This window comes from Trichechus manatus, unplaced genomic scaffold (genome assembly GCF_000243295.1).
Source record: "Trichechus manatus latirostris isolate Lorelei unplaced genomic scaffold, TriManLat1.0 scaffold00087, whole genome shotgun sequence".
Lineage (NCBI taxonomy): Eukaryota > Metazoa > Chordata > Mammalia > Sirenia > Trichechidae > Trichechus > Trichechus manatus.
The window spans coordinates 1,882,221-1,895,722 of NW_004444023.1; the positions used below are offsets into that span (position 1 = coordinate 1,882,221).

A 13,502-nucleotide genomic window follows, 5' to 3' on the forward strand; every position below is an offset into this window, starting at 1 on the left:
AAAGCGTAAGAGCCTCCCAAAGTCATCTGTCCAGTATTAGTGTACCCCAGCGGGTGTGTCACGGGGCACTGTGCCGGGGCAGGTGTGTTGGGAAGAAAGCCGCCTCCGTTTAGCTTGTGTGGAGATGGTGTCAGCAAGAGGCTGGCTTAGCGAGCATTTCCCAGATTTACACGAGCAAAGACTAGGCTCGTGTTTAAGACAGACCTCTTACTCTCCAGACAGTGACGCTACTCGGTGCTCCGGCTGGGGGCAGCCCTCGCAGCTAGAGCACGCTGTCCCCACGTGGGGTCTCGGCAGGCGCATCCGATCCCATCAGCCCATCCCCGGTGTTTGTGGAGGCCTCCTGGGCCAGGTGCTGGTGAGGGCAGGACCCTCTGGCTAAAGGAGAGCGCCCCGGGACAGGGGGGTGACGGTGAGCACCCCCAGGGTGGGGCCTGCCCTGGGGCACTGACCCGCATTTGTGTCCCTGCAGAGTCAGTCATAACAACAAGGTGAATCTCATGACCAGCGAGAACCTCTCCATCTGCTTCTGGCCCACCCTGATGCGGCCCGACTTCAGCACCATGGATGCCCTCACAGCCACACGCACCTACCAGACAATCATTGAACTGTTTATCCAGCAGTGCCCCTTCTTCTTCTACAATCGTCCCATCAGCGAGCCCCCCGGGGCCACGCCCAGCTCCCCCTCCGCCGTGGCTGCCACCGTCCCCTTCCTCACCTCCACGCCGGTCACCAGTCAGCCATCGCCCCCCCAGTCGCCTCCGCCCACTCCCCAGTCCCCAATGCAGCCACTGCTGCCCTCCCAGCTTCAAGCTGAGCACACACTGTGAGCCGCCAGGGCTGGGCCACAGGGAGCACTGCTCTTCTCTCTGACGGGGTGGCATTTGGGCTTGAACACAGCCAGGTCCCCCCATCACCTTCTGGAGACCTCAGTGGCAGCACCTGGCAGCACCACCAAGGGTCTGAACATGTGGGGCTGTCGGGCCCTGAGCCATGTGCAAACCACCCTGGGGCTGGCTGGAAGCCGCTGCCACGGGGACCTGCCCTTTGACCTGGACCCCTTTGAGGACTGAATGAGTGAAGCAGCAGACCCGTGATCCCCATCACTGCCCATCTGCACGCACCAGCCTCTGGGCCTCGCTGACTGCTTGTACAGAACCACAGTGTGGACCGGGCCTGGCCTCGGCAGGTGGAGTCAGTGTCCCGGGATCTAGGCCGCCCAGTGAAGGGCCATCAGTCCCCGAAGAGGACACATCCCCCCCACTTTGTCTCCTCCCCCATCCCATATCTGCACCCCCCAGCTAGGGGCTTACCTGTTTAGCAGCCTCCTTGGGAACACGTAAGCAGGATTTTGCACCCCCAGGTACAATGCTGAGGGCATCTGCCTGGCAGACAGGAACAGAGGGGGCAGCCCTGCACCTGGACCACGAGAGTGCGACCCCCTCCCCCACAAGTCATCCTCCTCTTCGAGATACAGCCCTGTGCAGCAAAGGAACACTGGAAGAAAGATGGAAAACTCCAAGATTAAAAAAAAAAAAAGAGGATAAGTACAGACCACCTCAAGCTCTCCCCTCCTCTGCTGGGAGGCAGACAGGTGGAAGGGACCCTCATCTTTGTGACAGCAAACCAGGGATGCCCCAGGGGCCCTGCCCGAGAGCCTGTTGGGGGCCCATTTCTGTCGTGGTCCGTCCTCCCCAAGAAGATGGCATTGAACCCTCGATGGGGAGAGCTGAGGAGACGAGCAGGCCAGCCAGGATGCTGGGCTGCCTTGAACACACTACATTGCTGTGGAAACACTACTCATGCATGCGTGTGTGTCTGAGCATGTGCGTGCGTGTGAGAGCGTGTGCTTGTGGAGGTGTGAGTGTGGGTGAGGGGACAGCGGGAGGGGCCAGTGTGCACTGGGGGGTCCGTGGGTTTGGTGGTGTGGGTGGGATCTTTTTCTTCCTGAGCAGTGGAACAGCACCGGGTGGCAGGCAGGGGTGTCTGTGGGAAGCGGGTGGTGTGCGAGGAGCTCCTCCCTGAGTGGTGGTCCTTCGTGTTCCCAGGCCAGCAGGGAGTCAGGAGGAGGGCACTGTCTGCCTGTCACACTCAATGCTGTCCCCTGTGGCCTTGCCTAGCCCTTCCTGGGAAATGACCATCCCGTCAGCTTCCCGGCCTTCTCACCCCCTACATGCAGCAGCCCTGCCGGGCGGCCACACCATCAGCCAGTCTCTGTCTTCAGGGCTGGGCTGCGGCCTCAGCCTTGGAGGAGCTGATGCCTAGGCACCCTGGGCATGAGGGAGGTGGGCACGGGCCTTGCACGCACACTGTCCTCCTCGGTCTCTTTGCACTTTAAGAAGCAGGATCTGTGGTCGTGTTCCGAGGATGCCCAGTCACTACAGTCAGGTAGCCTGACCAAGTAAGAGATGGCTCCACACGGCTCTAGCCTCCACCCCTGCCCCCAGAAACTTCTTTGCTTGCCAGATCCGTCCTGTGGATAAGCCAGCTCTCTGACTGTCCCAGTCAGCTGTGTGTCTAGTTAGTGTGTGGCAAACGAGGTGCTAGGAAAAACTAAATCAGCCCTGTGGTTTTACCATGTCTCTGAACACTAAGTGAAAAAACAAACCCAAGGTACAGAAGTGTTTGAGGTAAATGTGGATGATGGCTTTGTTCTCTCCTGGAGACTCCAAGCGGGAAGGCGGGGTGTCAGTTCTGTTTCATTTTGACTGAGGCTGGCAGGCACATTTGTTCTCTGACCTCAAACTTCCCAAGCTCTGAGCCCCAGGCAGCAAGGAAATTACTCCCTTTAGTTCATCTCTACCTTTCTGTAGGTCATCCTCACCTACCACCCGTCAGCCCGTCAAGGAACCATCCAGTGTATGAACAGAAGCAAGTGGCCCAGTCCTCTCCCTAACGCTGCCACCTGTCTGCTGGCACCTGGGGCCATGTCCCCCAAGTTGTCACCTGAGAGCTTCGCTCCAGGTGCTTCATCAGCCCCCAACTCTCCCCCACTCCCACACTTCACTTGCTCCTCCCAACTCTTCGGTGCAAGAGGTGGGCACCATACTCTGTGGAGAGGAGCCCCTTGATTGTAAACTCAAAACTGGCTCCTGATGTGTGACATCTGAGGGTTACAGCTAGGAGAGGGGGTCTGCCCACCCCAGAGACTGCACTGACATAAATTGAGGTGGTTTTTCTGCATGTATTGGCTAGGCGGGGAGGGGGACAGGGAGGAGGAACACCGTGCTTTGTGTACCCTTCCTCACCCCACAAAACGCCAAAAGCCAGGTATGGGGGGCAGTAGGAAGCACTTCCGAGCCTTCCCGTCCCCAGCAGCTCCGCGTGTCCTGCAGCTTTGAGGGGCGGGTGGGTGTGACTCCTGCCCCTAAAGAGCCACAGTAGACTGGCAGTGCCAGGACTCCTGTTTCTGCCCCCCTCTGTCAGCGCTTCAGCCTCTTGCCCTGTGCTTCTCGGGGCTGCCATTACCAGTGGCAGTCCTGGACCCTAGGCTTCAGCTTCCAGTCAGGTCACCCTTGCACCAAACGAGCACTCGGGAGTGAGAAAGGAGACCTGGGGGTGCGTAGAGACAGCTGGACTTAGGCAGAGTGCTACCCACTCATGTTCACCAAGGGGCACCAGCTCCGGAGGACATGTTCCCGTATTTGATCTTTCTCCTCCCCACTCTGTGCAGTGCTAGAGGGGAGCCACCATGTTCAGTGGAAATGAGCCCCTGGATTCTAAGCTCTAGCTCCTGGAGCTGTGCCATCTGGGGGTTCCACCTAGGAGAGGGGTCCAGGTGAGGAGGCGAGGCTTGCATTCCAAGTTCCTGGCCTGTGTTGCATGTTGGGGCTCACACTACATTGGCTCATGCATCTTTCACATGTTCCCCCATCACTAAGTCTAAGGAGGAATATCGGATAAATACAGAGAATTCCTGTTTTCCATGCCCTACGCACCCCACCACCTTGTATAGTCTTCCTGCGTCAGGCAGGAAACTGCTGCTGGGCGAGATTTTTTTCCAGCAGCCTGTGTTTGTCTTTGCCAGGGTGGATGGAGGGTGACAGCCCAGGAGCAGATGTCAGCGGGGACAGGAGAGACCCCTCCCTCTGTCCTGGGGCCTCAGCTCCTGGTCTCGGGAGGAAGGGGCCTGAGGCCACTGTCCCCATGGTGTCGACATCCCCTAGACCGGAGTGAAGCAGTTTAGTTGTCACTCCATCTTTTTTCCCCTCCCCCATTCCTCTCCAGGGCAGAAGCCCACACTACTTTGGGGTGTTTGCTAGAAAAAAACGCAGCGGTCAAAGAAATGTCACCTCCCTGCTGCTGAATCATTGCTTTCCTGAGAGGGAAGCGCCCAGCATGCGGGTAACTTGCTGGGAAAGCAGGTTCAGGCTCCACAGTTCTCACTGTGATGGTGTGTGTGGTGCACGGGGACCCGCAGAAAGCAGCTGCGCTGGACTTCCTGTGCGGGGCCCGAGGCCGAGCACAGTGCCGTCACTGGCTCCCAGCCCTGCTGACTGCAAATGGTGGACCAGGGAGCCACCTTCACTCCTGTTGCTTGGCAGGTACAAGCCACTAATCTGCTCTTAGGTGAAAGGGGACAGACTAAGAAACGTAGCCACATCTGAGTGTGCTGATAACACTACAGAAGGCCTGACCTGAAGCCCAGCGGACGTTGTGAGGGGAAGCCTGGGCCTTCCCACGGGGCCAGGCCTGCATCGTGGTTCCAGGGGAAAGGACTCTGCTGACCTCCCTGCCTGTGGGCCACCATCAGCTGGCCACCAGCCCCTTCCCCAGCAGCCCTCTGTCAAACAGCAGTGATGTTACACTTTTGATGTAGTCAAGACAGGGCCTAAGTTATTGTTTGCATAAAAAAGAATCATGTTCCCTGTGTACATTAAAAAAAAAAAGCAATGTCTGAATTGTATGGGAATAAAACTTGTTTGAAAATTTGGAATAGTGCTGCTGCCAGCTTATTTTTCTGGTACTTGTATTTTCACATGTTAAATGATCTTTATATATGTTGAATTAACAAATATTTTGAGTTTCCTGAGAAAAAAACATATGAACGGTATTAAAATGTGTTAGTAGTCCGGCCGTGTGCCCAAAATTTTGTTTTGCAGCAAAGGTGGAGAAGTGTATGTAAAGAAAGTATAACAGTTAATTCTTTGTACTTTACGGCTTTAACCAGGACATCCCCTAGTTGGTGTTAGGAATGTTTGCTTACTTTCCAGACTTTTCTTTGGACACGTTGTGGGTTTGTTGAGGCTCCAAACTGATTTAGTGCATGGGCAGCCAGACCGAGGGGCTGTGGCATCTCGGGCTGAGGTGTTTGCATTTGGTTTTGTTTTTTAAAATCATGTATTTGCTACAAAGTATTGTACTTGTCTCAATGGGAATGGTGTAAAAAACTGAAAAGGCCTTATGTGATATGTATCATAGTTAATAAATCAATCTTGTAAAAAACCAAACCTGAGGAGTGAAGGGGGCCCTTCCCCCACCCTGGGCCAGCAGGCCTGGCCCCATCCCCACCCAGGGGCGAAAGGGACCCACCATGACCTGGTGGTACAGGGCCTTCTTCCCACCTCATGCCACCACTCCTTGCCTTTTGCTTCCTTCTGAGCTTTGTTCCTGAGGTGTGATTTCAGCATCTTTCAGGTTGTCACCCAAAGCACCACCCCCAGGCCGCTGGTGCCACAGAGGTGCAAGCACAGGCCACTCCCCATGGACCACACCAGTGGGGCTGGGAGGACTTGGCAGGATGGGGAGAGGGGGATAGACGGAAAGTCCCAGGGACAGGGTCATGAGTGGGCCCTTCAAGGGTTCAGAAGGAAGATACAAAGGCCAGAGTTCCCCCCGGGTGCAGGCACTGGGGTCAGGGACACACGGACCCAGAGGACCCCCGATGCAGCCTCTTGCCAGCGCTGGACATCTGTCCTCATGGGTGTTTGCTGCTGTCACCACCACCATCCAGGACAGAGACTCCAAGCATGGAAGTCAGCTGCCTCCCACCAAAAACAAACCACCTCTGACACTTCAGACCCAGGCCCAAACCAGCTCTGTCCCCTGCTCCTTCCAGGCCCCTTATTGCTCTAGGCTTCTAGGTCTCCCTCCCAAGTGCAGTCCTGACCTCTCTGTTCACTATTCTGTTCCAGCAGAGGCCTAACTTGAGCTCACCTAGACTGATAAGCTCCCCCACCTCCTACCTGGCCTCCTGTCCTCCATCTTACCCCATACAATCCATCTTCAAACCCCAAATTTATTCTGGAAGGAAGGCCTGGTTTTGCATTATCTGTGGCAGGAAGGGAACTATTCAACATTCAAGGCACTTCTAGCCGCTCCTGGGCCTGTAGCAGGCATGACTAGTTGATCACAGCACTGCCTAACACCGAGCTCAGAATCAATCACTGCACCTGCAGGCAGTCACGACCAATCAATCCGAACTATTTTCACAGTCTTCTGAGCTTGGCCGCCCATCCCTCCAATGCAGGTGCCTCCAGTGAGCCAGGAACTTGGATATTCACTCAGGGACAAGCCCCCATCAGATACTCCAGCATCAAACATATTCTCATTCCTTGAATGCAGTTGGTTGTTTCTGTTTCCAGGTCTTTGCTTGTGTGGTTTCCTCTGCTTGAAATTCCTCCTCCCTGCCCTCCCCCAAACCTCAGCTTAGCCCACCAAATCCTAAACTAGCCTTGAAAGCCAGTCTTCTTTGAAATTCCTCCCTGACCTTTCTTTTCACCCATTGATTCTGCCAACATGTATTATTTAGCTGCTGGGGGCCAGACCCTGTGTGAATTCCATAAATGCTTCAGGCGTTGCTCTCTCTTTTTTTACTCTTAGCATCCCCAGGTACACAGTTGGCACTCTGTACGTGCACTGACTTACACTGCCTTCTTCTCTGGCTCTTGATGTTCAAGTCTTACGTAGTTGTACCTCTTAGCCACCATCCACCCAAGATGGGAGCTTTGGGAGGCAGGCCCGGTGGCTCCCACGTATGTCCCCCCAGTACCTGACAAGGTGCCTTGTACGGCGTGGGCCGCAGTCAGTTTGTAGAACACGGTGGTCCCATCCTTGCCCTTGACCTGAATCCCTACGAGCCAACTTCTCCCACGTGACTCCAGCCCAGCCCTCACTCCAAGTACCACACTAATCTCCAACTTCCTGCAGAGCCCTGGTGGTGCAGTGATTAAGAGCTTGGCTGCTAGCTAAGAGGTCGGTAGTTCAAATCCACCAGCTGCTTCTTGGAAACCTGATGGGGTGGTTCTACTCTGTCCTATGAGTGGGACTTGACAGCAGTGGGTTTTCTGGTTTTGTGTGACACCTCTCAGTGACTCCAATGCCACACATCCGGAGCCAAACTCCTGACCCTTCTCTCCAAACCCGCTCACCTTCCAGCACCATCCCCCAGCGCCTCTGGGGGGTGTCACACCCGCTTCCTCATCACAGCAAGTCCACCTCCAGGTTCTATTTGACCTTCCGCCTGGCTCCCAAACCGCGCCCCTTTCCTTCGTGGTCCCTGCCACCACCCTGGTCTCATCTCACCTGGATATCTGCCCCAGCCTCCTCCCTGACCTCCCAGCCTTCAGTCTCACCCCCTCCCTTCCACCTGGCAGCCAGAGGGAGCTTTCCAAAGTGTAGATTCGCCATGCCATCCCCTCCCCAAATCCTTCCAGGGCTCCCCAGTGCCCTTAGAGAAAAGCCCAAACTCTTCAGCAGGGCTGACCTTCTGGCCTTATTTTGGACCCTGCATTCCAGCCACTCTGCTCTTAATTTTTTGTGTGTGTGTGTGAAAATATACATATCAACATGCAAAACATACATTTAACAATTTCTACACATAACGATCAGTAGTATTATTTACATTCTTCACATGTGTCAACATTCTCCTTATTTCTGCTCTAGTTGTTTTGCCCCCATTAATTTAGACTTTCTGCCCCCTAAATTTCTCATCACTTTGTTCTTCTTGATCTTGATCTTGACCAACAGAGTTCAGTCAGATGCTCCGACTCTGCAAGGACCCCACACCAAAATGGCTTCACTCCTTTATTACATGCTTCCAAAGAAAAAATAATATTCTCTTCTTTGGGAACAAGCTAACCCAAAAGTTTGAATCCACCCAGAGGCTCCATGGGAGAAAGGCCTGGCGATCCACTTCCATAAAGATTATAGCCTTTGAACCCCTATGGGGTGGTTCCACTCTGTCCTATAGGGTCCTTATGAGTCAGAATTGACTCAATGGCAACAGGTAACAGGGGTCCCCACAGGGAAGGTCAGGAAAACATCCTTGCATTTCACTCAAGGCTCTTCAATCCCTCCCTACCTCCCCCTCCCCTGGGATGTTTGCTTACTCAGAGCCTTTCTCCCCTGCCAGGTCAACCGCTGCAAATACTGGGTAGAGCAGTGTCCCTTCTTCCCAGGGGCAGATTATCTAATAGGCAAAGTAAGCATGGTGCATACCTTGCTTACTAGATCATCTGTAGTGAACAATTTCACATCTTTTCACCACATCAGAGATTCTCTAGGTATGGCTGGCATCTGTCTCTCTCCCAACCCCACAGACCCTTCCTACAAAATCAAAGCTTCTGTTCAAATTTACAATCCCTGACAGGGGCGGGTGACTCAGTAAGCAATGTACGCACGGGCTTACTTGTGCTTACTTGTGAAAACCATGTGAAATTGTTCACTACAGATTAGTAAGTAAACAAGCCCATGTGTACTTCGCTTAATGGAAGCCCCTGCGTACCTTGCTTACTGGCTAATCCACCCCTGCTCATCATGCTGGACAAACAGAAGTCCTGCAATTTTGGGGAAAAGGTACCAAGATTAAGTGTCGTAGAGACACACAGGCACGTTTTGCCCCTCCCCACTGGGTGAAGAAGGCACCCTTGTGGCACAGTGGTTAAGCGCTGGGCTACTAACCAAAAAGGTCAGCAGTTTGAACCCACCCACCAGCCAATCTGCAGGAGAAAGACGTGGCAGTCTACTTCTGTAAAGATCACAGCCTTGGAAACCCTGTGGGGCAGTTCTACTGTGTCCTACAGGGTCACTATGAGTCGGAATGGACTGGACGGCACACAGCAACTTCTTTCGGAGCCTTTTCTTGATGTAGCACTCATTTAGATCTTTCTCATCCACCCAACACATAGTTCCCTGAGCATCTACCCTGTGCCAGGCCCCGGAGGCACAAGCATGAACAAAACAAAGCCCCCGTCCTCATGGAGCTGACATCCTAGTAAACAAACAAACAAATGTATACCATAGTGGGTGGGAGTGGTGGTTTGGTGGCAGAATTCACGCCTTCACACGGGAGACACGGGTTCCATTCCCGGCCAATGCACCTCATGCGTAGCTACCACCCGGCTATCAGTGGAGGCTTGCGTGTTGCTAGAATGCTGAACAGGTTTCAGTGGCGCTTCCAGACTGAGATGGACTAGGAAGAAAGGCCTGGTGATCTACTTCCAAAAATCAGCCAGCGAAAACCCTGTAGATCACAACCTATCACGGAGATGGCATAGGACTGGGCAGCATTTCATTCTGTTATGCGTGGAGTCTTCATGAGTCAGGGGCTGACACAACAGCAGCTAACAACAATAGTGGCAGGTGGGGATAATGAGTTAATAAGGGTTATTGGGAACAGGAGTGCTGTTTAGGTTATAATTTTAGGGTGATCAAAGAAGGCTTCCCTGAGGAGGTGACATTGGAGCAGAGCACTAGGCTGAGGCAAGTGAGGCACTTGCCTCGGGGGCAAAACTTAAGGGGACAGCCAAAAGCTCAGGAATCAAGATGAAAAGGTTTTTAAAACTCAAAATTAATGCAAAAAAAAAAAACCCCACAATGAATAAAATATTTAAAAAAAATTAAAACTGCGTAAGTAACAGTACTGGGGAGGCGAGTGGGGTGGTACGCGAGCCTGAGGCAAAAGGAACAATCAATAATACCGAGCCTGGAAGCCAGAAGCCCAGTGAGAAGGGAGGTAATGGTGGATTAGACCAGAGCGGGGGCGGTGGAAGTGGAGAGAAGGTTCTGCGTATCTGGATGTGGCTGTGAGAGAAGGTGCGGATGACTCCAGGTTTGACACACACTGTAGTGTGAGTATCTGATTAACATCTGTCTCCCCCACTACCCTGTGGAGTCCACGATAGCAGAAGTTGTGTTGTCCTGTTCCCGCCAGCTAGCGCAGCACCTGGCGCATAATAGGTGCTGAGAAGCTCCAGGCCAGCTTTCCCGAAGGTGGAAAATGCGGTGTGTTGCTCCCTGTTACCACTAGGGGTCAGCAGAGCGCCGCCCTGCCCAGCCCTGGCCGGGGTTGGGAAGCGCTGGAATTTCTTTGGTCGCTTTTGCGGGGAGGGGGTCAGGAAAGCAAGATTAGAAGGATCAGCGGGGACTGGGGAGGACGTGGGTTCTGAGAAATGGAGCTGGATCTAAGTGTACCAGGAGCGGGCCAAGAAGCAGGAGAAATGAGCTTCTATTCCTGTCAATTCACCCATCCGTCCGCTTGTTCATCCCTCCATCCATTTATGAATACATACATACATACCAAAAAAAAAAAAAAAAAAACAAAACCCATTGCCGTCGAGTCGATTCCAACTCATAGCGACCCTATAGAAAAGAATAGAACTGCCCCATAGGGTTTCCAAGGAGCAGCTGGTGGATTCAAACTGCCAACCTTTTGGTTAACAGCCAAGCTCTGTTAAGAGGTGTACCACCAGGGCTCCCCATCTCTACATACATTTATTCAGTCACTTAGCCACAAGAGATCGGAAACCAGGCCACACAAGTCCTCGTGGGGCAATAGAATCCCCAAGTTTATCCTGAAGGCACTAGGGAGCCATGGAAGCAATTTGAGCAGGGGAGAGACTGGGTCAAATTTGCAGGAGCTGAGAGGAGAAAGTAGGAATTCAAGAAATACAGACTCACAGGGGAACTGCCTCCCAGATAAGGGTTGAAGAGAGTGCAGCTGACATAAATGTTAGCGATAAAAATAATAAACCAAAACCAAACCTGTTATCCTCGAGTCATTCTGATTCATGGCAACCTGTGTGTTGCAGAGTAAAACTGTGCTCCATGGGGTTTTCAAGGCTGTGAACCTTTCAGAAGCAGATCGCCAGGCCTTCCTTCCCAGGCGCGTCTGGGTGAGTTCCAGCCACCAACCTTTCAGCACTTAACTGTTGGCGCCACCCGGTGACTAATAAAAATAATAGTAGTTAACAAATGTTGGACACTTACAAGATGTCAGACCTCTGTTTTAATCACTCTCCATGTGTCAGCTTGACTTTTTACACAAGTCCAATGAGGTAGGGATTATCATTACCCCCCATTTTCCAGATGAGGAACCCCATTAACCCCTTGCCGTCTAGTCGATTCCAACTTATAGCAGTCCTGTAGAACAGAGTAGAACTGCCCCATAGGATTTCCAAGGCTGTAATCTTTACAGAAGCAAACTGCCACATCTTTCTCCTGCAGAGAGGCTGGTGGGTTCGAACCACCTACCTTTCGATTAGCAGCTGAGCGCTTAACAACTATCGCGCCACCAGGGCTCCTTCCAGATGAGGAAACTGAGGCACAAAGGGGCCAGTTAATGCATGCAACACCGCAAGCTAGTAAGTGGGGGCCAGGATTTGAACCCCAGCTGTTAACTCCAAAACCCATGGCTCTTTTTTTTTTAGTTTCCTGTGTTGATGACTGTAACAAATTACTACAAGCTGAGTGGTGTAAAGCAACAGAAATTTAATGTCTCACAGTTCTGGAGGCCAGAAGTCCGAAATCAAAGTGATGGTCCTTCAAGCTACAGTACTGGGATGAAGCGAGGGGTGCGCATGTGGGAGCGTTTGAAGACAGCAGAGGGCGCTAGTGAGGACGGGACAGCAGTGCGCGCTGGCAGTAATACCAATGGCGGCTTGTTGCTGTCCACCCCTCACCCTGCTGCCTCTCCAGTGGTGTCAGCCTCTTGTCCCTTCTCCAGGGAAACTCTGTGGGGTTGTTAAAGTGAGACGTGGGCCCTAAACCTTGGGCTCAGTTCTTTTCTCTGGGGGGAGCAGCTCTTGTGTTGGAAGAGACAGTCCTGAGCCTTGAGGGTCCCTGTGCAGCCCTGCTCAATGTGCCAAAGGTCATGGCCGAGCCATGCCTTGACCCTGAGCCCTTTCTGGAGTTGGCCCCCGCTGATGGCTAAGTGGGTGACAACAACAAGGGTGTAACCCCCATGTGCTGCTCGCTCCCCTGGCTGGCCTACTGGCTGCCTCCTACACAAAGTGCCCTAGCATCCATCTGGGTCCATGGCCTGGCCCCTGTCATCTGGGGGGCAGGAGGCCGACAGGATGATGCTGATATTCCCAGCCAAGAGTAGTAAACTCTCTCACTCTGTTCCCTTGGGTCTCGTTGTCTTCTTCCAACATTATGGAGAGGTGACGGGTTTAGCCCTTGCTGTCCTCAATAAGGTCAGGGTTCTTCCCTGACACCTTGTGTGGCCCGGAAGAGAGGCAAAATCGGGACTGGGAGACCAGCAAGGAGGGAGGACTTGGGTGGGGCAGAAGGGGAGGAGGGGGTGGAGGCCAAGGAGGCAGCATGTGGGGATGAGGAGGGACCAGGCACCTGGAAAGACACCCAAGTGTCCAGCCGTGTGACTCTTGGATGTAGGACCATTTATTGATTGGGTGGGTGATGTTTTCTCTCATTTCCCCAGTTCCTTTATTCTTCCTATTTCTAGTAATTCTTAACCGCTGACCACCGATGATGGTTAATTTTGTGTGCCAACTTGGCTAGGCTATGGTTCCCAGTGGTTCTGCCAAGCACTAGGCTAGTTGCTGTTCCGTCATGTAATCGGAATGCAACGTAATGTAATCAGTCAGTTGAAAGAGAAGTTTCCTTCTCCCTGGGCTCTGCTCTCTTCCTGTTGCCTGATCTACAGATCTTGGGATGGATCATAGCACACAAGCTTACAGAAGTATGCAGCATATGGATTTTGGACTTTCCAGCCCCCACAACTGCATGAGCCAAGCCCTTTGAAGTAAAAATCTCTCTCTCTCTCTATACATACATATACATATACATATATATATATATATGTATAAACAAAACCCAAACCCATTGTCATCGAGTCCATTCCAACTCATAGCGACCCTATAGGACAGAGCAGAACTGCCCCACAGGGTTTCCAAGGAGTGGCTGGTGGATTCGAACTGCTGATCTTTTGGTTAGAAGCTGAGTTCTTGACCACTATGCCACCAGGGCTCGATATATATATATATATACATATATACATACATACATATACATGTATACATACATAGCTGCTGGTGGGAATATAAAATGGTGCAGCCTATGTGGAAAACAGTTTGACAGTTCTTCAAAAAGTTAAACTTAGACTTACCCTATGACCCAGCAATTCCACTCCTAGGTATATACCCCAAAGAATTGAAAGCAGGGACTCTGACAGATACTTGCACACCAGTGTTCATGGCAGCACTCCTCATGGTAGCCAAAAGGTGGAAACACCCCAAGTGTCCATCAACAGACGAATGGCT

General features: G+C 52.6%; 1 protein-coding gene across 1 annotated transcript in view; it reads left to right on the plus strand.

Annotated features, from left to right (window-relative positions):
• The window catches only part of ARHGAP35 (Rho GTPase activating protein 35), a 139,421-nt gene extending 138,513 nt beyond the window's left edge, over positions 1–908 (plus strand). The window contains exon 7 of the mRNA XM_004381607.2: positions 473–908. Within this exon, the coding sequence (XP_004381664.1) occupies positions 473–830 (358 nt within the window). The 3' untranslated portion in view covers positions 831–908. The remainder of the gene's footprint in view (positions 1–472) is intronic.
• Positions 909–13,502: the final 12,594 nt, after the last annotated feature.